Genomic DNA, 25,915 nt, shown 5'->3' on the forward strand with positions numbered 1-25,915 from the left:
AATATTATAGATTTACACTGTACTTCCACTCTGAAATTTTTCATCATTAATGACTGAACACTCTACGGCCAATCTGCTCCTGAAAGGTATAACAGGTGATAATTATCACCAGCATACCTTCAAAAGTCATTATGCTCCCACACAGTGCGGCATACTTACATGTAGGTCTTAAGTTATCAGAGAACACGATGTGTGTGAGTGTTTGTGTATGTGCTTGTGGGCAGGCACTAGGACCTGTGGGATGTCAGAGCGAATGAGACTGACACACAGACTTCTCTGACTTTGTGAAACAATCAATGTCTCAAGCAGTGTAGAAGTTGAGCTGGAGTGAATGGAAGAGGACCAGTCTTTCCAACCTGGGCTTGGCATTTGGGACAAGGCTCTGGAATAATACACAAGTTGGACTATACCCTCTGCCTGCTGGGAGTTTAGCACTTGCTGGGGAGCAGGAACAGCGGTGGAGGTAAGAAACGATTTTTCTTCGCTGCTCCTGCTGCTGCTCTCCGTCTGCGCTGAACATTTCTGTCTGCGCAGTCTGCAGAGAGCTCCCGTCTGCCTGTTTCAAGGGGTACGCAGAAGCTGATTGCGAGTTTCCTCTCATCAAGCCGAGCTGAGCCTGCAGGGCATTATGCTGTAAAATGCTACTCTGGAGAGATTTAAAAGGTGTCATATTTACTGAGGTCCACATTCTGGCAGATTAGTAAGTCAGACATCAAGTCCATGTGACCACAGGGTTTGTTAGTCTCGACCAGCCAAGCCCCAGATGGCTAAATGACATTCACAACTGGCCACTTTCCTTGAGTTTGGCCAGTTCTTTACTGAATCTGTCTGGTTGGTGAGATGTTGGGTGCTAGGAGGTGGGGTGCTGGGATCTGGCCCTGAATGGGAACCAGCCGTTGCCTTGATCCCCTCTGGGAGAAAGACCCCCCCCCCCTTTCCTGATCCCCTCCTAGAGGTTTGTCAAGTTCATCTTGTAGCGGGGATCGGCATACCCCATCCGTAGTTTTGAAAAAGATATTGTATAATCACCCCAGCAGTTTTTACATGGCTAGAGCAATGTGAAATCCTATTCCATGAGATGGTAGGAGGTCTACATATGGGATACAGCAGACCACACTGTTGGTGGTGCATACCTGTGTACTCATGGGCTGCTCCCCGTAACACTTGTTAGTCATACAATAACCCCGGGCAGAATCGTTACCCGAGTCAGCCTGTAACTAGCGCACAGACAGTCACATGGATTACTTAGCATGTCTCAAAGCCTGAAAACGTGTTTTGAAATCAGAAGTCTTTCCCCGCCCCCTGATACCTCCCCATGATCCATCATGCTAATTGTGGACAGGGAGTGAGCTGGGCTCCAGTGCAACAAAGTGTGCGATTATTTATGACCCAGATCTGGTTTCCCATTGAGTCCGAATCAAAGGCCTCTGAATGCAGGTGATGCCGGCTCAGGATGGGCAATGAGCTCTGAGGAGGCCCACCTGGCTGGGGCACACGCACACACAGCATACACACCTTCCAGATGCTTCCAGAAAGCCCCCTCATGCCATGCCTCAGCTTCCTCCTCACACTCCACTTAGGGGTTGTTCTCTCATGTGAGAAACCACGATTCTGAGCAGCTGCTAGGGCAGCCAGTCTGCGCGCAAAGTAAGTATTCATTCAGCCTCACCTGTTAAATTATTCACAACTTGCCTCTATTAGTTTCTTAAACAAATAAACTTACACATCTAACATTTGTACCTATTCTTACTGATGGACGTTCCATTGAAGCGGAATTTATCTATGCCTTTCTCTGATGTATAATAGCAGAACACTTTAACCCATAATTCAGCTGCAAAGGTCACTGCTTGAAAATGCATTTTACAGTAAACTGCAAATCAGTTCCATTCCATTCTGTCACAAAGCTCTGGAGAAATTTCTGAAGAAATATATTTTGCATACTTCTTTAGCTATATAAACATTACATTCTGTCTTTGAGAAAATATGAAACCAGGAATTTTTCATGAAATTATGAAAGGTTACAGGAATGTCCCCCATTACTTATATACATCATTGTACTGCGAGACAGTGAAGCATGGAGACACAGAGATGAAGGAGCACTAAAATGTAGGCAGGACGTCCAGAAGACCATCCGTGGTATAAACAAGCCTCTAAGTGGAGTTGAACAGTGAGAAACAGCCAAACTTGGCATGTGTTCACAAATTAGGGGACCATTCTTACACATGGTGTAGAGATCACTACCCCCCCCCACCTCCCCATGTAAACGTTTTAAAAATATTTACCATTTTCACTCAAGAACAAAAATTCTGCAAAAGCTAATGCTAAGCCCAGGCATGTCCACACATTTGTCGGAACATAAACAGTTTACATGTGTGTGGAACTCTTCAATCCACTAGAGTATTTTTCCCTCCTTTTTTATGACCTCATCTGATTATTGCCCTTGTTCAAGCTCATTAGTTCTCCTACAGGCATTGGCGATTCTTGCCTCACGTACTGCTTAACTCCTGTTTTTGAAACTACTACAGCCATCAACTTTGCTCACCTGAGAGAAGCCATGTGACATTTTTTTGGCTGCCGTTTTCGGAGACGACCTACAATGCTATTGTTAAGTGCTGTCCGGAGAATCCTCCTGTACCATTAAGAATAAATGCCATAAGAACGCGGTTACTTAGCACAGATAGATGATAGTGACTGTTTGGCTGACCTTGTCGAAGGACAGCTGCAGCACTCCAGTGCCTGGCAACGAAGAGTAGGGTAGCATCAGACACGGATGGTCTGTTCTGTGTTAAGTTCTCTCTTGACTACCTGAAATCTGCCCAAAACTAATTCTACTGAGAGTCATATTGAGGACTGATTCCTTAGCAAAACATCCCAGGCGTTGCAATAAAGTCAGCATTTCTTTAGTGGTAGCAGCAAACAGAGCTGGGAGTTTCCACACAAGACAAGTGGCTTTTATATTTTAAATTGCGTTTAGTGTCTTTTAATGCCTTATATTTTATCCACTGAAATTAACCTGCTAAGATCCTTAATATCTATAATGATGTGTATGGTTTTGTTCTGGCTATAAATATTAGCATAAAAACTGCCACTTTGAACCAAGCAACCTATTTCCTGGCTGACTGTATGTGCCTTAACAAATTCATGGCATGTGTGTCTACTAACAGTCATCAAGCATGGTGATCCCTGCAAGCGATGATCTCAAAGCTCCGATAGACACCACCTGTGTGTGTCAGTGTTCGAGCTTCAGTGCTCCAGCTTCAGTTCTCAGTCACACACACCCAAGGGTCCCGTCTTACAACCCCCTCACCCAACTTGTTTTCCATATTGTACATAGTCTTGCAAGGTCAATGCTGATCTTCTCACCCAAGACAAGTGAAGGATGCATGTTGAAAATACCAGGCATTGTGATTTTGTTTTGCAGGATTTGATCATTTGCTGCATTTGAGTGTACGCGCTAACAGTAGGCACGGAGCGAGGTAGCACTGATGTCGTTCCCTTACTCCGCATTCTCGCACACTGTCAAGTCCAAAATTTAAAGGATGCACTCACACGTTTGTCACCGCCAGAGCATGCACGTCGCATTTCAGAGGGTATCTGTCTATGAATGATACATGCACCACCAAATGGGCCCAAGCGATGAATAGGCACAGACAGACAGGTGTAGCCGGCGCCCATTCTGTTTGCGTGTTTCGTTCGTTTCTGTGTTTCCCTAAACTGCTTCTGTCTCTCAGCGCCACCTCATTAGCCTCAGACCTTCTTGCTGGAGCAGGAGAACACACAGAGAGGCACCTCCTTCATGATTCACACTAGCTTCCTTTTTGTATCTGAATTCCAACCAATTACATTATGACTGCCTGGAATAAGCAGCACATGGTACAGAAACACCATTTTTTTAAGCCTCCCTTTTGTTTCAGTGAAGAAATACGGCACAGTCTCCAGTCTTGTTAAATCAATGAGAATTTCCACGTGAAATACATAATTCACAAGAATGAGTTTTGTTTTAGGTTGTTAAGTATTATTAAACTGAGGCATTATGGTAGTATGGTTGCAGGTTCAAATATAGACCCCAAACTGTCTGAATGGAGTTAGATCCTGCTCCCCTGGCTTCTGTCGACATCCAAACGATAAAGGACTTGGGTGAATCTACATTGTTTCCACAGCAGGTTTCACCTGGTTAGCTAACGGATAAATAATGTGCTGGATAAATAATGTGCATGGACTAATGTGTTTGGGCCATCACAGCTGCGCATAGTCTTCATAGTCTGGGCTCTCCATCATTTACACCGGAGGCTGATGCTGCCAACATTTTGAAAGCCACGATCTGAACACATTTCCACAACATCACACGCCCTGGATTACGCCACTGTGTGGCCTGTCATTCTTGCTCAGCTGAAACATAAACAGTGCAGTTTCTCACCATTATACTTCTGAGAATAAACTAAATTCCCACAAAAATAGACAATGTTCTTAAAAAAAAAAATGTGTATCTAAGGACTCAAGTTGGAGAGTTTGTATGTGTGTGTGTGTGTATGTGGGGGGGGGGGGGGGACTTGTGTACCATTAATGCAAAATCTGAGCCCCCCTGTTACACACAGGCTTTGGGTTTGGTTTATTTGATTACTTTAGAGCAGAATATAAAATCCTTCAGTTAGAGAAAATAAGAATCACATGCCAGTGGCAAAAAATAAAGAGCACAGGGAGGATGAAGCTGAACACCCCAGGGTTATGTTCCCACTTAAATGCATGTAAGGGACAGGGGGGCACAATTAGCACTCAATTGAACCCCAGGATTCCAGGAAACTCCTGGGTAGGGGCTGTTGAGGGCGACTGGACTGTTTAATAAGGCAGCCAGAAGAGTGTTACCATGGTAAAAACTGGAGTGAAGCGGCGGTCAGGAGAGGGCTCTGACCTGAACCATCTCAATTTCTGAGGCAATTTCCAAGCCCCTTGCCTCCCATTTTTTATTTTTTTTGGTTCCAACAAATTCACACCCCATGAACCACAGAGCTGTAATTAAACAATTAGTCAGTGAAGCACAGAGAATGTGCCTGACAACCAAACTGAAAGTCAGAAATATTAACCACTGGTATGCGTTCAGGATGTGTTTACTTTCGGCAAGCTAATGCAAGCTAATAAGACAAATAAATCGATCTTACACATAATAACACTTAGTAACAAAACATATTCGCTGTATGCTTTTATCAAAAGAGTTTGCTGTGGCTTACATTTTTACACATATGTCTATTTATATACCTGAGTATATTAGATGAAGCATATTTTTGTAGAGTGTAACAGGAGGCCTCTTCTGGGATTTGAACCAACTTTTTTTTTTTTTTTTTTCCCTAAGCAAAACATTTTTACCAACTTATATAAGCAACTTACACTTTTACATATTCATACATCTGCACTTACTTAGGATCAAGGGCAGCATAGCAGTGCCGCTTTAAGTCATAACGCTAAAAACCATACAGGAGGGTCTTGGGTTCTTCGATGTCTTCTGTCAGTTCATATGTTCATCTTGTTAAAATAATGTTTGTATATAGTGACATTCAGGTTAAAAGGAAACCCCCCATTGACCTGTTTCAGGTCATTATCCTGAGGTTGTCAAGGAGCCCCCCAGTGTAATGAAATGGTAAAGAATATTTAGGGTATATTGTATAAAATTGCCAGCATAGCCAAAGGGCAGCATACCACACACTCAGGAAAACAAATACCATAAGTTAAACCGAAAAACAAAAGGAACATTATATGTCTTACGTAGGGGTTTCTTTTATAGAAATTATCAGTAACAGGTTTCACAATCATCAAATTTTGCAGGCCTCTAGATCTATGATAATATTGTAAAAATGCAGACAGTTGTCTTGTCAGGCACGGTAAGGTAACTTTAGTATTAGGTAGGTAAAGCGCTGAATTATTTAACAGCATTAGCATGTGGACAATCAGACAATGATGAAAAAGTGTGTTGCCTACAAGCATGGTTGATATCTAGGCCTTGGGGTGTGTGGTATTGTTTCTCCTGTATACTATATCACCTATATCATCTAACGTCCTTGTAAACCCATCCAGCGCACCTTCTCAGTAAGTAACATGTGCCTTTCAGTAACAGAGGACACATGTCCTACATTAAGCATGTGTGGGTCTACCTTGGAATTCCCATTCTTTTCATCGTCACCAGCTTGAATCTGAATTTCCTTTGCACTGGGGAGCTGCAATCTCCTCCGAGGGGTAAATTTGAGCTTTAATCGCTTCCTCTCAGCAGCCAGTATAAAAGGAGGGCCAACTCCGCTTGGTGGAAATGGCTAACCTGAGCCGTTATATTAACAAGGTTTGTTTTACTTGCAAAACAGAAAGCTTGTATTTAAATGTATTTAAAGGCGGGTTGACAATAATGAAATACGTTCTATTTGGTGAGTTTTTTTTTGTTCTTTTGCTAAGCAATATGCAAAATTGTATATTAAATAATAATAAATGAACTCAAAATAATAGCCTTCAACTTTTCTGGATTGGTATTTAGATGATTAAGAATAACTGGGAAAATAATTGCAATAGAATGAGTATAAGAGCTATAGACAAAATATTTTTGCCTAAAGATTTCAGCCAAATTGTCACTGTCACAAGGTCATTCAGCCACTCTTATTTGCTTCAACGTAGTTATACATGAGACCATTGTGTGTTGCTAATAATTCCAGGGATCTAAAGTTCCATTTGCATCTGCATGTCAAAAAATACCATGTGGAAACGCCAGCACTATCCAGGACATCTACTTTGCATCACAGTGGTTCTCTTTCTTCCTTCAATTATCCACCTCCTTGTTCTTTATTTGTCCTCAATCAATTATAGATAAAACATTAATTAATTAATCAAAATTTCCCCCATCGTATTAAGACATTGAAACAGTCTTATGTTACACTGGAACACATTGCAATGCAAAGACCTCCAACAAACTCGAAATTTATACAGTTTACATATTCAAAGCTAACAATTCAGTTGGACGTGTTATTTATGGTTTATTGCACATTTCTATTTGATATCTTTGATCCATATGCGACCATGTAACATAATCATTTTTGTATTGTAGACCATTTTGAAAAGCAATGTAGGTATTTAGGTAGGTCTAGAAACCTACCTATTGTCACAGGATGACCATTATGTGTAATTGATCTATGCTGTTTCTAGGAGTTATCAGGAAACATCACAAATTCACTGCATGAATGTCACCTCTGATGTTAAAATGTGGGTGGCTCTGGTCTGTCAGAAAGTGAAATCTGGCAATAGGTATTCACTTAGCTTTACTGCCCAGACCCCTTGCATATTGGAGCAATTGCAGTGTTTATTCTCATCAGGGAGTTGACAGTCCAGGACTCAAATAATTACTAAAGAGAGAAAATAAAATCCGATGAATTATAACATTATATGAAAGCAACTTTATTATTACTGGAAGACGTGTAAACATTGCGGTGACCCTGCATGATTACGGCGGAAATTACTCTTGTCTGTTTACACGTGCTTTTAATGACTCCACTACATGTGGTTAGAATTCCGAGATGCACGACGTGCCCATTGTGCCGAAATACTGACCACGAAGCAGCGGGGAGAGATAAGAGAGTATGAAACGTGAGAATGGAGACAGGGAAGGTGCTGCAGACAGGATTCAGGAGCACCTCCTAAACTTCTGGATCCAATTTCAGCATTCGGGGGGGGGGAGCGACAGTTGTGTACATGGCCACGGAATGTAATGTAAATTTGAACATCTGCTGGAAGAATGTGCGCACAGCAACGGCATGGACAGGTGCTGCTCTCAAATTTGCCTGCGAATACAAAATGGAAAGTTCCGAGCTCCAAAAACTCAGACACGCTTAGTCATTCTGGCGGCTGTGAACGTGCTGAATTCACTCATGCGGTTTCTTTTTCCCCGTTACGATGCGACCTTAACTTTAACGGCCGCGGTGGGGAAGACGAAGAGCAGAGGAGTAGCTGCAGCCCTTTCAATTTCACGACCTAGTTGTGTTTCTCGGATATAGCGCTAGATCTTTTGAAATTATGTTTCTGCCATGCCATGGTTAAGGCTAAAAGTGTTCATGACCCAGTTCATGTCCCAGTGTTGTTTTTGGTGAGCTAACAGCTTTCCTTAAGCTGGAACATGCACTTGAGAACTCATTACAGACAGGAATAAGACCCGGAGATTAGGAAATCAAATGAAAAAGAAAAAAGTGAATGTAGCATTAATCCAGATAAGATGAATGGAACTGCTCCTGTTACTCAAGCTAACCACAGTAATTAGACGTCTGTTCTTTTGTAGGTGAAGCTACAGTATAGAACTGATAACTCAATGCAAGGAAGCAGGTTTATTATTAAGTCATATTTTTTAAGAATAGTTCCGAAGGATTTAGAAAAAAACAAGAAGGCTTTGACAAAGGGAAAGCTTACTGCATAATGCTAGTTTTTGAAAAATATAATTGGCCAGGACCGATCCTGGGTGTTTTGGCACCCCAGGCAATAACGCCGCCCCCCTTCACAGCAGCAGAAAATAGATTTTGTCAATTGACTTATATTGAAACTTTTCAGTAGCACAGGGTATCTTGCTGCTAACTAGCAGTTCTTGTTGGTGCTTTATAAGAAAAGTAGTGAAACTAGTATAAATACTTATACTAAATAAATATCATATATTTTTGCAGATTTTTCTCACCCAGTCTTTTGCAATCCCTAGTCAAATGCCCCTGGTCGATTACACTGTCACTTACATGGCGGAAAGGCCCTGAAACTGGCTAGAGACACCTTAAAGTGTTTATTAAAGAAATTCACAAGAAAGATGGATACTTTGTGATACTCTACAGCTGATTTCTCGCCATTTCAGCGTAGCTAGCCCCTTTTAACAATAACCCTCTCTTGCTTATCCATGGTGGCCAGTTGGGCAATATTGATTATGACAGTGTTTGAAAAATAAAGTTATGCTGAGACTATAGGATGAATCAGCGTAACCTCATCTACAACAATGAGTACTACCATACTCACCACATATGGGCGCATTCGGAAAAGATGACAAACTCCCAATTAGCACGTTACCAGTACACAGGGGACACATGATCCAGATGTTTAGTAAACGATCATAACACATTCCTTAAAATTTGTAAGACTACAAACTGATTAGGTAGTGCAATAGAGATGCAATCATAATATAGCCTGAAATAAGCACTTAATTAAATTGTAATTGCTATAAAATATCCAAGCAAATAATCTAGACTCAATGGGTCATCAGAAATGTGTTTTAGTCCAATCAAACAGGGCAAAGAGTTTGATGAATTAGGTCATATTATTATAAGATTCAGACACAGATACAAACTGAACCCTGAACTGAACCATCACACACATAATATAATGCCATAGATAGATGGATAAGATATATAGGCATTACTAATTCATCATATGTCAACAATTCAAGGTAAGCTACTTTGATCTTTCTGTCCTTGCAACTGTTGGTTCTCCCACCATGATTTTCACCTCTAAATCGAACATGGATATGATAGCGAGAGACCTGCCACTTCTGCTCAACTATTGAGCCAAAGGTGACAGGTGAACTGGCCCCAGATAAACAATCTGGATGCATGCCTATGGCACTGGAGGTGAGGAGTGTGGACAGCTTTCTGCATTTACGGGCGATGTTTACAGCAGGCCGCGGTTGACGTCAGGCCCGCCTTACCTAAACATTTATTCAAAAGCTCTTTCGGAGCCATGTCACAGTGCTCATTGTGGTTTTGTGGTTGCCAACTTGTTCCTCCCTGACTGGCACAAAATGACAATTATGGAAGATACCTGTCAAGGGGGAGGAGGAGGGGCAGGGGGTGCATAAGAATGGAGAGGACAAAAACAGCACATGGGCTCCCGCGGCCTAGCGAGCACCGTCAGGGAGAAGGTAATGCTGTGTCACACAGCTTGTTTAGCTACTTGAGCATTTCTGGAGGCTTGTGTATTACAGGAACAGTTATTTCCCTGCAGAGAAGCCTCAACCCCCAGGGCGCTCCTTGATTCCCTTGATTTTAGGGCACTTAGGGTGATTTCAGCTGAGCTGCTAGTGACACGTCGATCACAACTTGACGTGGCAGAATGTCAGACATCGGTGTTGGTGATATTTCCTCTCAATTAATGCAACAATACAGGTACTGAAGAACAGGGCTGAAAAGAAACACACTGTCAAGACAACATGATTAAGCTGCATTGTTTTCTCATTTCCAAAAGGAATACTTTATTAAGGGAATACACAGTTGCTTGTAATTGAGGATTATTTGATTGGAGGACTGCAACTGACATGCCTGGCAGCTCACATATACATGACCTACACATGTTTTCACTTGCATCAGAGCACCTGGGGAACTTCCTTAGAGGATACGTGCTTTTAAATGCTCCCCAGAGACCCACAGCCTTGTGATGGCTGCAGCTCAAACCATCAGCAAATTGTTAAAACAGATTCTCGTATTTCATAACTTTCCACGCTATAAAGTTCGTTTCCTTTTCCATTTTTCTTTCTTCCCTATTTTTTCTTTTTTTCTCTCTCAGTTTGGCTTTAGTTTTTTTTTCCAATACATTTTTTCATCTGCCCGGAAAATCTAAAAACAAACAAACGAAAAAAAAAAATACGTTTTAAGTCAACATTGCTAATGCTACATCTGTAAGTAATATCTTGTTCGGTTATGATATCAGTGCAAATATGAATGATCATCGCAGCGTAGCACCCAGAGTAACAGTGCCTATGGAGAGATCTGAGAAAAGCATAGGAGAAAGTTGCTGCGTTATACAGTAGGATATGTCATCGGCGAAACCGCACAATGACTCGCACGGAGTGAGAGGCTATGATTCGCGTGATTCACATAATCGCACCGCCCTACCCTTAACTCCGAAGCCACACGCGACGCGAAACTCTCCGTGACACAATCGCGCAGTAACGTCGCTTTGTACTCCTGAAGCCCGTGACTAAACAGACAGTCGTGTCAGTCATCAGCCTGTCGCCATCCCATGGCCCGCGTGCACACGACTCTCCAGGAATGCCTGAGATCCGACTGGCTCTGTCAATTTCCTGGAATCATGCACGTTGCCCTGGAGCGTGGATTATGCAATGAGAGGCCTGGATGCAATAAAAACTGCAGACTTCTAAGCCTGGTTTATCCCCGTACTGACAGACAAGAAAATGTGCGTACAATCGGTCCGGTGCTACAGATGAAGAAGATATACGATAGAAAAAGATCAGAGAAAATAAAAATGTCAGGAAGTGCCAAGTCAAGGGCACTGTTCATAAATATCAGTTTGCAAAAATGAGTAAGCTATCTTTAACTGGGTTTGTGCTTACCATTATTATGTAAACCTAATCCACCTGAACTTTGTACTTTGAACCAAGCATATTTTTCCATGGGGCCAAGGGCAATCTCAGTTTCAAATCTGATACCAATGAATTTTACAAAGATTTAAAAACATAAAATTAAAAAGTTACTGTCTAGTAAGACAACGCCAGCTCATGTACAATGACTTCACCCCTTAATTTTATACTACTTGTTGAAGAACATTCAAAAATAAACAGATACATCTTTCTGTTTGACTCATTTTGCATTCATTGAAGTGCTGAACTTTGGATATTTGTCTCCATCATAAACACAGGACTGAAATGGAATCATTAATACATTCATTTAAATATTTATGGAATTTTATTTTGGGTGTCAAAAAGAAAAATAAATGATTGATAAATAAAAGAATAAAAATGATTTTAAATTCCATAGTTTTATCTTACGGGTATACAAACCAGATTTAAAATGAGTAAAGTAGCTAGACTAGGCGTATTAAAAGAGATGAAGTTGTTTCTTATGTGATTTTGTTTGTATATATGTCGATATAAACAGATTTTTTCAGTAACAGAATTATCACCGTATTCAGCATATTTGTTTTTATAATCAAACTCGCCTGCTGTGCAAGTGACCTCAAAACACTTTGAAAAGTACTTTCCTAGTAAAAATTTTTACTCAATAATTTTTTCCTTATATAAATTGCTTGCTAAATGTGATATATTACAGCTGCTTGATACCTGTAAGGTTACTTGGTCCATGAACATGGTTGTTTGAGGTTTGAAGTCCCCAGAGGCCCTTATTCTGCAGTGTTTCTGTAGACTATGCGTTGCACCCGCCAAAAGTGGTTTTCTTATTCCAGTACATAAATATTAAAAGTAAATATCCCAGCATGCATCCAGCTCTGTTACACTACATTTGGGGCCAGTTACAACTAAGTTATTACTCCATAGACATGCGGGCCCAGTTACAGGTCAGGCGGTTTGGCATTGCAAGAATAAGCAGACCGATACTTCAGAGGCTCCTTATGAAATGGGTGTCTGACTTACATTTAAAGAGTATTGCCTCTTCTCATTTTTTGTTTCCTAGCATTGTCATTGGAATATGTTTTACTTTTTGCTCAACAAATGCCATACCTGTCTTCTGAGACAACTAAAAAAAAAAATGAAAATATAGGAAGAAAACTGGAAGAGTAGAGTGTGTCTCATGCCATCGGTTGCAGTGTCCTGTCAGGACTGGTGTGAAGCTATTTTATGAAATCTCTCTATGAGAAGCAATTAACGTCATAAAATCTCGTCACTGACAAGTTTCATTCAAGCCAGGGTCCTCTAAAAAGCATTTTTACAATCAACCCCAGTAGAATTTAAGCTACTAGTGACTAAAACCGCACAAATCTAAGTTCCGTTCACATATACAAAAACGATGCACGGTTCCCACTCTGTTTACTATGACTGCCTTTAACACTGTGGCTTCTGTCCTCTCTGTTAATACAAGGTCCAAATAAACTTATTCCATCTGTTAAATTTCAGTTTCTATGATTAAGCATTATAGCAGGATACATGCTTCACTTCGATTTAAGGCTCAAGCCAAATAGGCTTTAGGCCAAATGTTTACAACGGACAAGAGGATGCCCAGTCTTGGCACGGCATTAAAGTAAACACTGCCAGCCTCTAAAACTCACAACAGAAAAATCAACATGATAAATGTGTTCATCATGATAATTTAGATCCCCGACATCCATTCCATGGAATACGATGTGCGGATATGAAAACAGAGAGCACGTCTCTCAACGTAACCCCTGCCCAACCTCTTCAGATTATATGTTAAGGAAATCATCAATGTCAGCTTGCAGAATAACTAACTTCAGTTTGTGAGTGTTTTTTAAGCTTGGCAGGTCTGCTCCTAAGGTTTTCTCTTTGCTTGAGGGGGAGATAAAAAGTCTTCTTTTCTTCAAATCCCATCCTTGGGGACCCAGAGTCAGTCCAAGTTTTCATTCCTCCAAGCTCCCTGCCAGACAATTCACTTTTTTCCAAGGATCCCCAAGGACCGAATTGGGAAATCAAAATGGTTCCATTCAATTCAGATCCATAACGCACGCAAACTCAAAGACAGTCGAGGATTTGCATTAACTCAAGTTCATGATATTCACTTGCTCACAGACTGCTTGATTTTTTTCCTGCTGAAGTCTGTGACGTTTACATGCTCAAAGACTGCTGAAGGATTTCCATCCACCTGAAGTCCATGGCATTCACATGTTCAGAGACTGAGATACGGATTTCCATCCAGCTGAACTCCGTGACATTTACATGCCAAGATACTGAGTGAAGGATTTCCATCCAGCTGAACTCCGTGACATTTACATGCCAAGATACTGAGTGAAGGATTTCCATCCAGCTGAAATCTGTGACGTACACATGCTCAGAGACTGAGTTAAGGATTTCCATCATTTCCATCCTGCTTAAATCCGTGAAGCACACATCCTCAAAGTCTGAGATAAGGATTTACATCCATCTAAAATCTGTGAAGTACACATGCTCAGAGACTGAGATAAGGATTTCCATCCAGCTGAAATCTGTGACGTAGACATGCTAAGAGACTGATTTAAGGATGTCCATCCAGCTGAAATCTGTGATGTACACATCCTCGGAGACTGAGATAAGGAATTCCATCCAGCTGAAGTCCGTGAGGTACACATGCTCAGAGACTGAGTTAAGGATGTCCATCCATCTAAAATCTGTGAAGTACAAATACTCAGAGACTGAGATTAGAATTTCCATCCATCTAAAATCTGTGAAGTACAAATACTCAGAGACTGAGATTAGAATTTCCATCCAGCTGAAATCTGTAATGTACACATCGTCAGAGACTGAGATAAGGATTTCCATCCAGCTGATGTCTGTGACGTACACATGCTAAGAGACTGAGATAAGGATTTCCATCCAGCTGAAATCTGTAATGTACACATCGTCAGAGACTGAGATAAGGATTTCCATCCAGCTGATGTCTGTGACGTACACATGCTCCGAGACTGAGATAAGGATTTCCATCATGTGCATCCAGCTGAAGTCCGTGACGCGCACATCCTCAGAGGCTGAGATTAGGATTTCCATCCATCTAAAATCTGTGAAGTACACATCCTCAGAGACTGAGTTAAGGATTTCCATCCAGCTGAAATCTATGACGTGGACATGCTAAGAGACTGAGATTAGGATTTCCATCCAGCTGAAATCTGTGACGTACACATCCTCAGAGAGTGAGATAAAGATTTCCATCCATCTGAAATCTGTGATGTACACATCCTCAGAGACTGAAATAAGGATTTCCATCCAACTGAAATCTATGACGTGGACATGTTAAGAGACTGAGTTAAGGATTTCCATCCAGCTGAAATCTGTGACGTACACATCCTCAGACACTGAGATAAGAATTTCCATCCAGCTAAAATCTGACGTAGACATACTAAGAGACTGAGTTAAGGATGTCCATCCAGCTGAAATCTGTGACGTACACATCCTCAGAGACTGAGTTAAGGATTTCCATCCTGCTGAAATCTGTGACGTACACATGCTCAGTGACTGAGATAAGAAATTACATCATTTCCATAAAGCTGAAGTCCGTGACGTACACATCCTCAGACACTGAGTTAAGGATTTCCATCCAGCTGAAATCTTACGTACACATGCTAAGAGACTGAGATAAGGATTTATATCCAGCTGAAATCTGTGACGTACACATGCTAAGAGACTGAGATAAGGATCTCAATCCAGCTGAAATTTGTGACAATCACGTGTTCAGAGACTGAGATAAGGATTTCCATCCATCTGAAGTCCGTGACGTACACATGCTAAGAGACTGAGATTAGGATTTCCATCCAGCTGAAATCTGTGACGTACACATCCTCAGACACTGAGATAAGGATTTCCATCCAGCTAAAATCTGACGTAGACATACTAAGAGAATGAGTTAAGGATGTCCATCCCGCTGAAATTTGTGACGTAGACATGCTAAGAGACTGAGTTAAGGATTTCCATCCTGCTGAAATCTGTGACGTACACATGCTCAGTGACTGAGATAAGAAATTACATCATTTCCATAAAGCTGAAGTCCGTGACGTACACATCCTCAGACACTGAGTTAAGGATTTCCATCCAGCTGAAATCTTACGTACACATGCTAAGAGACTGAGATAAGGATTTATATCCAGCTGAAATCTGTGACGTACACATGCTAAGAGACTGAGATAAGGATCTCAATCCAGCTGAAATTTGTGACAATCACGTGTTCAGAGGCTGAGATGAGGATTTCCATCCATCTGAAGTCCGTGCCGTACACATGCTAAGAGACTGAGATTAGGATTTCCATCCAGCTGAAATCTGTGATGTACACATCCTCAGAGAGTGAGATAAGGATTTCCATCCATCTGAAGTCCGTGACGTACACATCCTCAGAGACTGAAATAAGGATTTCCATCCATCTGAAATCTGTGAAGTACACATCCTTTAAGAATGATATAAAGATTTCCATCCAGCTAAAATCTCTGACGTGAATATCCTCTGAGACTGAGATAAGGATTTCCAACCAGCTGAAGTCCGTGATGTACACATCCTCAGAGAGTGAGATTCGGATTTCCATCCATCTGAAATCTGTTACGTACACATCCTCAGAGACTGAGATTAGGATTTCCATCCATCTGAAATCTGTTACGTACACATCCTCAGAGACTGAGATTAGGATTTCCATCCATCTGAAATCTGTTATGTACACATCCTCAGAGACTGAGATTAGGATTTCCATCCATCTAAAATCTGTGAAGTACACATCCTCAGAGAGTGAGATTAGGATTTCCATCCATCTGAAGTCCGTGTCGTACACATGCTTAGACACTCAGTTAAGGATCTCATTCCAGCTAAAATCTGTGACGTACACATGTTCAAAGACTGAGTTAAGGATTTCCATCCATCTGAAATCTGACGTACACATCCTCAGACACTGAGTTAAGGATTTCCATCCAGCTAAAATCTGACGTACACATGCTAAGAGACTGAGATAAGAATTTCCATCCAGCTAAAATCTGACGTACACATGGTCAGAGACTGAGATAAGGATTTCCATCCAGCTGAAATCTTACATACACATGCTCAGAGACTGAGTTAAGGATTTATATCCAGCTGAAATCTGTGACGTACACATGCTAAGAGACTGAGATAAGGATCTCAATCCAGCTGAAATTTGTGACAATCACGTGTTCAGAGACTGAGATAAGGATTTCCATCCATCTGAAGTCCGTGACGTACACATGCTAAGAGACTGAGATTAGGATTTCCATCCAGCTGAAATCTGTGATGTACACATCCTCAGAGAGTGAGATAAGGATTTCCATCCATCTGAAGTCCGTGACGTACACATCCTCAGAGACTGAGTTAAGGATTTATATCCAGCTGAAATCTGTGACGTACACATGCTAAGAGACTGAGATAAGGATCTCAATCCAGCTGAAATTTGTGACAATCACGTGTTCAGAGACTGAGATAAGGATTTCCATCCATCTGAAGTCCGTGACGTACACATGCTAAGAGACTGAGATTAGGATTTCCATCCAGCTGAAATCTGTGATGTACACATCCTCAGAGAGTGAGATAAGGATTTCCATCCATCTGAAGTCCGTGACGTACACATCCTCAGAGACTGAAATAAGGATTTCCATCCAGCTAAAATCTCTGACGTGAATATCCTCGGAGACTGAGATAAGGATTTCCAACCAGCTGAAGTCCGTGATGTACAAATCCTCAGAGAGTGAGATAAGGATTTCCGTCCCTCTGAAATCTGTTATGTACACATCCTCAGAGACTGAGATTAGGATTTCCATCCATCTGAAATCTGTTATGTACACATCCTCAGAGACTGAGATAAGAATTTCCATCCATCTGAAGTCCGTGTCGTACACATGCTTAGACACTCAGTTAAGGATCTCCTTCCAGCTAAAATCTGTGACGTACAAATACTCAGAGACTGAGATTGGAATTTCCATCCATCTAAAATCTGTGAAGTACAAATACTCAGAGACTGAGATTAGAATTTCCATCCAGCTGAAATCTGTGAGGTACACATCCTCAGAGACTGAGATTAGGATTTCCATCCAGCTGAAATCTGTGACGTACACATGCTAAGAGTCTGAGATAAGAATTTACATCATTTCCATAAAGCTGAAGTCCCTGACGTACACATCCTCAGACACTGAGTTAAGGATTTCCATCCAGCTAAAATCTGACGTAGACATACTAAGAGACTGAGTTAAGGATTTCCATCCAACTGAAATCTGTGACGTAAACATACTCAGAGACTGAGTTAAGGATTTCCATCATTTCCATCCAGCTGAAGTCCGTGACGTACACATGCTAAAAGACTGAGTTAAGGATTTCCATCCATCTGAAATCTGTGACGTACACATCCTCAGAGAGTGAGATAAGGATTTCCATACAGCTGATGTCCGTGACGTACACATCCTCAGAGAGTGAGATAAGGATTTCCATCCAGCTGATGTCCGTGACGTACACATGCTCAGAGACTGAAATAAGGATTTCCATCCAGCTGAAATCTGTGACGTGAACATCCTCGGAGACTGAATTAAGGATTAACTTCCAGCTGAAATCTGTGACTTTCACGTGTTCAAAGACTGAGTTAAGGATCTCCATCCAGCTAAAATCTGACGTACACATGCTAAAAGACTGAGATAAGGATTTCCATCCAACTGAAATCTGACGTACACATGCTAAGAGTCTGGGCTATGAATTTCAATCCAGCTGATATTTGTTACAATCACGTATTCAGAGGCTGAGATAAGGATTTTCATCCAGCTGAAGTCCGAGGCATGTACGTGTTCAGAGACTGAATTAAGGATTTCCATACAGCTAAAATCTTTGACGTACACATGCTAAGAGACTGAGATATGGATTTCCATCCAGCTGAAATCTGTGACGTGAACATCCTCGGAGACTGAGTTAAGGATTAACTTCCAGCTGAAATCTGTGACTTTCACGTGTTCAGAGACTGAGTTAACTATTTCCATGTACCTGAAGTCCGAGACATTTACGTGTTCAGTGACTGAGATAAGGATTAACTTCCAGCTGAAGTCCGTGACGTACACATGCTCAGAGACTGAGTTAAGGATTTCTATCCATCTAAAATCTGTGAAGTACACATGCTACAAGACTGAGTTAAGGATTTCCATACAGCTAAAATCTTTGACGTACACATGCTAAGAGACTGAGTTAAGGTTTTCCATCCAGCTAAAATCTTTGACGTACACATGCTAAGAGACTGAGTTAAGGTTTTCCATCCAGCTAAAATCTTTGACGTACACATGCTAAGAGACTGAGTTAAGGTTTTCCATCCAGCTAAAATCTTTGACGTACACATGCTAAGAGACCGAGTTAAGGATTTCCATCCAGCAGAAGTCTGTGACGTACACATGCTCAGAGTCTGAGTTTACAATTTCCATCCAGCTGAAGTCCGTGACGTTTACATGCTGAGAGACTCAGTTAAGAATTTCCATCTAGCTGAAGCCTGTGATGTTCACATGCCCAAAGGCTGAGTCACAGCTTCCCAGAAATTCTTTAAAAACAAAGCCCATCCTGCACACTGAGGTTATAAACCATCACAAGCATCTATCTGGGACCAAGCAGCAAAGAGTTTAAATGTACATTAAGTTGTCATGTGGGAAAAATGTCACCAAGGTCGTGTTTAGTGCCTGGAAGCAGTTGCCATGGAAACCATTTGTGCTTTTATAACTTCCACAAGGGCATGTATTAATGTGTTTTAAACACTACCTACAATACTATTACCAAGAAGTGGCGAATTCCAAGTCTGCTTGTTTCAGGCCCTGTTGAGTTTTTTTTTACTTTATGCAGTTTGCAGTGTTGTACCTAGATGAAGATGGAGATTGGGGGGGGGGGGGGGGGGGAGGTGGAGTTTCCATTGATCTGTTGAGTACCTGCTGATCAGCCTGCCGTCCATTCCGTAAATGTCAGTAAGGACAAATCTGTGGCCTGTTCTGGCTTCAGTGCTCATCTTACCAGAGTATTGTTTGAATTCATTCCAAAAGTGAGACAAGGCAAACAACCTACAACCACCACCGTTACCCTTTCATGTTTCTTTACTTTAGAATCAACGCGCAGTTGTACGGATAAGATTGAGCATTTTTTGCCTGCTGGTATATGGCCAACACCTACCAATTCATACCAGGCCAAACCGATACTTCCATGTCTCAATAAAGAACGAAGTGAAGTGGAGGGGAGAGCAGTGTCAGTGCAGTGAGAGGGCTGGGTCTACGCCAGTCCTGGCACGCTTAATGCCTATAGGCTTTGTGGGAGTGCCCGTCAGTTAGTAACAACGCCACTCCCAGAAGGCAGTGACATTCCAAAGAATCGTACCATCAAGAGCTGCAAACGTCCAAATGAGAGGACATCCTCAACACTGAGAAATGTCGCGCAGAATGCCATATTAGTAACAACCCCGTTCCGAAGAAAGAACTTCAAGGAGAAACTAAAAGTCCTTCAGCTTGTGATAGCAAATGTCAATCATAGCGGCATCTGCTCAGTGATACTGTAAATGTTTAACAGGAAATTTAAGGCAAATCTTATAAAAAGGGCTTTGGTGGAAGTGTACAGATACAAATCAACATTAAACTAATAACAGAACTGTGCAGGGAGAAAAGCAGAAAGACCTGCAATATCTCCTACATTACAACTGCATCTGGCTGGCTTAGGCAGCCAAGGAAGGAAGCACTTAAAGGGAAAATTATTTTTACAGAAGTAAAAGTCAGGTGTATTTATTCATGGCATGTTGTTATATTCTGTTCCACTGCTGCATTTTTATGGGAATTCTTCTGAAAGGAATTTATTTCAATAGATACTCAAACACAGAGATCTGTTCGTTTAGACTGTTAACAACTCTGCGCTGATATCAATCCATTTGTCCATTCTTCCATCTTCCAAACCCTGACCCGTGTCACTGGCCATTTACACTCGGTTTTAAAATGCATCTTGGGTGAGATACATCACCATTTACAGCTGTATCCATCATGCATCTCTAAGGTGTCCAGCTGACCACTCAGCTGTTCAGATTCCGTTACTACCTACGCCACTTCCACTAGAAGGTCAAAGGGCCCTGCCTACAGTTTTTATGACGTCCTTGTTGGGGACGTATCAGGACGCATCAGTGTGGACGCTACAAAAGATGGGTGGTCAGATGTTTCGCAGACCACTTCAGCAAGTGGTTTGAGTCAACCTGCAATCCAATTATCCAAGATGCATTCAAAACCAAGTGTGATCAGGGCCACAGAGAGTTAATTCGACACCATGGACAAGAAAACTTAACAGTTTTTATACTGTTAGCCAGGAAAAAAACATTTTCGAACACATTTATATTTAGAAGTAGATGTGACATATACTTTCTGACAGGAATAAGACAGTAAGACATGCAATTTAGAAAACTAGTCACCCAGCCAACAAATGCTAGTGGAAGGCAAGTATAACATTCTTGCTAGAAAACCATGTTAGGATACACTGAAGCTATTTATACATCTTCCATTTCGTGTATTCACATGACATTTTTGACTTTCTTGAAGGACGTACTTAGCAAAACCACATTTATGAGTCAAACTTGCAAGGCATTTGCAGGATTTTTGTATCAGTACTGCTAAAGAGCCCTAAAGCATGCAATGCCCATTAGTAAGCATAGGAAGCTAGCTGAATGTTCATTTAGGACATAAGTAGTAACCAATCCTGAGAGTGAATGTCTTTTGCTGGGACACTTAGGTAAGATCAGACGTTACAAGTGGATTACAGTGCTCGCCTGGTTAAACAGTAAAACAATACAACAGCACCTTTAGATGTTTTTTTTGTTTTCAAAAAAAAAAGAAAAACTCTAGGAAGAGTGTACTATTTTGCAAGCTAACAAAAGGTACAGATAATGCAAGACAAAACAATAGTTTTTTGTTTAGCTTTTTTTTGGCTTGACAGTCTAAACATTACAAAGCTGGGATTATCTTGATGTTTTCTTGGAGCTGTTGCTAAGTCAGTGTTTAATACTCACAGTAAATTGTTCAGTGAATTAATTAGGAGCATTGGCACTGGTAAGTCATAAATGATTTTACTGCAATTCTATACAAGTGAAACAGAAAATGGATGAATACTTCACTGACACAGTGCAGACTATCTCTGATACTGCTGTTTTTGGAATTTGTTGACTGTTATTACTTAATATCCTATGTCTGTCTCAGTTTATTAGGGTAAACATGCCAAGTTATCTGTGAAGAAAATGAAGATAAATTATGACCAGAGTCCTCGGATAGAGAATCGTTTACCTTAGTATCTTGTTAACAGAGAGTTTTTGTTTCCATCCCAGAATGGGACCTGCTGTTGAACCTTTAAAAGAGGTATTTTGCATTAGTCCCACCAGGTGTACAAATTAATACAAGTTATTTATAAAATCCTCACTGAAAGAACAAGACCCTTTACCGGGGGTGGGTTCCTGTTACTTTCATTACCTGACAGTCTCCCAAATGAAGCTTTAGCGCCCACATTTATAGAGGTGGGGTGAAGACCAAGTGCTTTTTGCACTACAGGAGTGTCCAGCTATGCCACCAGAGGGTCAGCATGCACAAAGAATCTGGTTCCGACTGAGCACTTGCATCAGTGTTCTCCCACTGCTTATACAGTGAGAGCTACTTTTACAAAGACAATAATATGAAGAGTTGAATTGGGGGGGGTCATGATCACGTACAAATGTCTTGAAGATTGACCAGTCAACTGGTTGGCGACCAGTGACTTATACATTTGCTGCAGCTCCAGACTTCCCCTGAATGAACTAATTTAACCTTCTCTCTCAGCACAGAGGAGAGAGCTTGAGAATTGACATAGACTGATGGCTCCCATGACCAGGACTGGTGTTTCTGTTTTATAAAGGGCAGTCACAGGCAGCCAAAAGCTGGCAAAAGCAGAATGATGTGGTGGGAATATGCCTATTGTATGGTTTCCAAGAGGCCCTGAAATACTGCAGTCTAAAAGGTACCACAAAGGTCACAGATTATTTAATCGAGTCAGTAATTTTCCACGCATTTTTTTTCAAATGCCTGTGGGTTCACTCCATGCTTGTCTGTCTGGTTATAATGTTACTTAATTTTGTGGAAAGAATCTTAATTGGCCACAGAGGGATAATCAGTGGCTTGTTGAATAATTCTTTATGACTGCAGCTTATCCACCAGTCTTAGATTGGGTGTCTCTTTCTGTTCTGGCAATTTTCCTTTAAAAGCACTTTTTCCAATGCATTTTATGACTCTCAAGACCTATGATTTTGGTTTCGGCAATTAAGCTTGGCAATGATAAGAAAGGTGTGCTCCAGGGAAGACCCAAGATAGCTTCCTTGCTAGAATAATTGTCATGGCAATTGAGGATCTCCCATGCTTTGTAGATGTCATCACGATGTGCTTCTTTAACCTTCTGAGCACAGACTACTGCTGAAAAAAATTAACCATACTCTACACCTGTCTAGCGTTATCCCTGGTGTGATACGGACATGTCTGGGTTATGAACTCTCTCCCCTGTTTTCTGCTGTCACGCACCGGCCTTCGGCTGGAAAGTCAGCCTTGCACGACAATCCCTTTAAATGTACAGATTTTCTGAAAACCGTACGCCTAATTTGAAAAAGAAAGAAGTAATATGACATGGTAAATATAGTATGTTGAAAAGAAAGCAGATTTTGATGATATTCATTTAGTGCCGTGGTCTGTTTGAGGAGAAGAACTGTGCTTTGTTCTTACTAACAAAGCGAGGTTCTTGCAGGAACATGCTTCTGCCCAGGGACAGACGAGCTTTCGAAGGACACACAATGAGAAATGTTAACTCGAGCGAAGTACATACAGACGGTCATGGTTGGTGTGAAGGCTGAGAACAGCAAGATCAAAACAGAATCAAGCTACCGAGAAAAAGATTTATGATTAAATATTTGTTGAACATTGTGTTACTGTCAGGTTTACGATCTGATCATTTTCTGTAATCTACAGATAAGGAGAGAATAGTCTTTTATTAGCTCCCCTCACCTCTGGCAAGGTGTGGGTGCAGCCCGGATCCAGGTAGGTGGCTGCAGCAGGTGGCATCAGCTAACTGACCTCCTTTCCTCTGTTGGCAGAACGCGAGCCCATGAGGTCGTCGATGCTGATCCTGCTCTTCCTGATTGGCGTCCAGGCTGCAGCGAACATGGGGGGGGAGGATCGGGCATGGGAGGAGTCCAGGCCCGAGAGCCTATCACAGAAAAGGACCGACCCCTGGGACGATACCGAGATCCTCAGCCAGACAGACACTGCTTCCTCGGACTCAGCCCCTACTGTGGACCCCGAACTCTTCAACAGCCGGCAGCGGCACTCAGCCCGGGTGCTCTTCAGCACCCACCCTCCGGAGTCAGAGCCCGGAACCAGGGTGCGCAGGCATGCGGCGCCGTCGCAGTCCCGCGGTGTTTATTCCGTGTGTGACAGCGTCAGTGCCTGGGTGGGCAACAAGACCAGGGCCACGGACATCTCAGGCAATGACGTCACGGTGCTGCCCAACGTCAACATCAACAACGTCGTCAAGAAGCAGTACTTCTTCGAGACCATGTGCCGGGCTGCTAAGTCCGGTTCCTCAGGATGCCTGGGTGTGGATGCTCGCCACTGGAACTCCCACTGCACCAACACACACACATTTGTCCGGGCGCTCACCTCCTTCAACAACCTGGTGGCCTGGCGGCTCATCCGCATTAATGTGGCTTGCGTCTGCGTGCTCAGCCGCAAGTCCTGGAGACAATGACTGGCACCCACTGCAGGCCCCTCTCCCAACAGGCAGTATGACGGACAGCAAAAGGCCATGCCAACAATAACCCTCTGCCCAGTGGCGATCTGTCACAATCCAAACCCTGATCTCACACTGTAAATTACTGGTTATTTTAAGTTATAAGGACCGCATATCATATTTATAGTTTATACAGTCAAAAAGTATATATAAGAATTCATGCGTTCATTGTTGTGTTGCTGTTGATTTTGTTATTTATTAAACGCTTCCTATATATGCAGGACGCTGTTACTCCTTAAGCCGGTAAAGCCTTATTTTCCAACACAAAGGGACAATCACTCATATCCTATCAAGTAAATGACAGTCCGGCTTCATGAAAGGCACAGGACATACCAAGGCTCTTTGCGTTGGAGGGTACTCCTTCTCCGCCCTTCGTATTTATCTTAAGTGTGCATGTCTGTACACTGTTTCATGAATTTTCTCATTGCATTCCTAGAGGTGAAGTGTTTCAGCTGATTTGTTTACTTGAGGATTTAGATTTATCTCCCACTTTACTCAGTCAGTGTAAGCTCCACCCCACGCACAGGATGATTCCTTGAGGCCTAAGCTGATGACTAAAGTTGATTGTGGACCAAACGTACCACTGGAGGGCTTGGTAATCCGGTCCTGTGCCTGGTATGACATCAGGTAAGTGCAAACAAGGAGCCCAAAGTCTGGTTTCGGAGGAGTTAGGAACCCACTGGCGATTTCATAACTGAAACAGTGTAGTCGTATCGGTGGTATGGCAAAAGTGGCTGTTTAGTTTGTTTTTATCCAACAATGTATACTTTGTGCTCACTGATGCAGAGCCACAAATGCTGCATGAGTCAAGTGCCAGACTGGAAACCAAAAGCAAACTCACGCTACCGTAAATGAAGGGTCATAGTCAAGCAGTTACGTTTAAAGTCGCACTTCTGTAATTACTACTTCCCATCAACAGCACTTACAAAATACAGTTATAGAGGAACATTACCTAAAATGGAAAGAGTGCTACATAAATCTCCATCAGGCTCTTTATAAAATCATGATCTTCTGCTACTCAGTTTTCAGATTCTGGTTGTGCGCTTATGTCAGGAACCATAGAGCCAGACGCTGCTGCTCCACGCTGCTGACCTTTTTTTATCATTGTTGGGCCACCGTCGATGGTTGCCCACCATGGAACGGGACCACGCTTTAGGCACCAAGGAGGCAAGCAGTAGAACAGGAGAAACATCAAATGTCAAAGCCCGCTCCTGGGTAAAGAGGTCAAGAAAAACATCTGGCAAACAGAGCCACGTGTTGTTGAGATCATGGGACACAGGCTCAGCCAATTCATTACTCAGTGCCCCATCGTCAGATGTTTACGTGGAGTGATTGGACGGCTTTCAGGCAGACAGGCACCTTTTCACCCTGAATCGACCAATAGGGTTTGCGGCTCCAAAGTGATTCTGAAAACACTGAAAGGGAAATGCCCTACAGGGAAAAACTATTTAAGGTCTTTTTTGTACTTTTTTTGTACTTCTCCATTCATGCATTTTTAACGAAAATCACTGGACATTCCCTGCAATACAATAGACTGTGACCAGTCCAGCTCATGGACTTAGATCACATGTTACTTCTCTCATTTTGCATTTGGACTACATTAATGCAACATTTTGGGGTAAAAGTCTAGGGTTACAAATTTCAGGACCGCTATTTAATAAAGTTTGCAATGTGTGTGTGTGTTTCATCAGAATTATTGTGCACTGTTCC

General features: G+C 41.9%; 1 protein-coding gene across 1 annotated transcript; it reads left to right on the forward strand.

Moving 5' to 3' along the window:
* The first annotated feature begins 257 nt into the window (after positions 1 to 257).
* Positions 258 to 25,879, forward strand: ngfb (nerve growth factor b (beta polypeptide)). Its single transcript, XM_049021563.1, has 2 exons — positions 258 to 463; positions 23,511 to 25,879. Exon 2 carries the CDS (start codon positions 23,522 to 23,524, stop codon positions 24,161 to 24,163), a length of 642 nt encoding a protein of 213 aa, XP_048877520.1. The 5' UTR covers positions 258 to 463; positions 23,511 to 23,521; the 3' UTR covers positions 24,164 to 25,879.
* The last annotated feature ends 36 nt before the right edge of the window (positions 25,880 to 25,915 follow it).

This window comes from Brienomyrus brachyistius, chromosome 8 (assembly GCF_023856365.1).
Source record: "Brienomyrus brachyistius isolate T26 chromosome 8, BBRACH_0.4, whole genome shotgun sequence".
NCBI lineage: Eukaryota > Metazoa > Chordata > Actinopteri > Osteoglossiformes > Mormyridae > Brienomyrus > Brienomyrus brachyistius.

Excerpts from the sequence above, each read along its gene's own strand:
- ngfb (XM_049021563.1), top strand. The coding sequence starts at position 23,522 with ATGAGGTCGTCGATGCTGATCCTGCTCTTCCTGATTGGCGTCCAGGCT.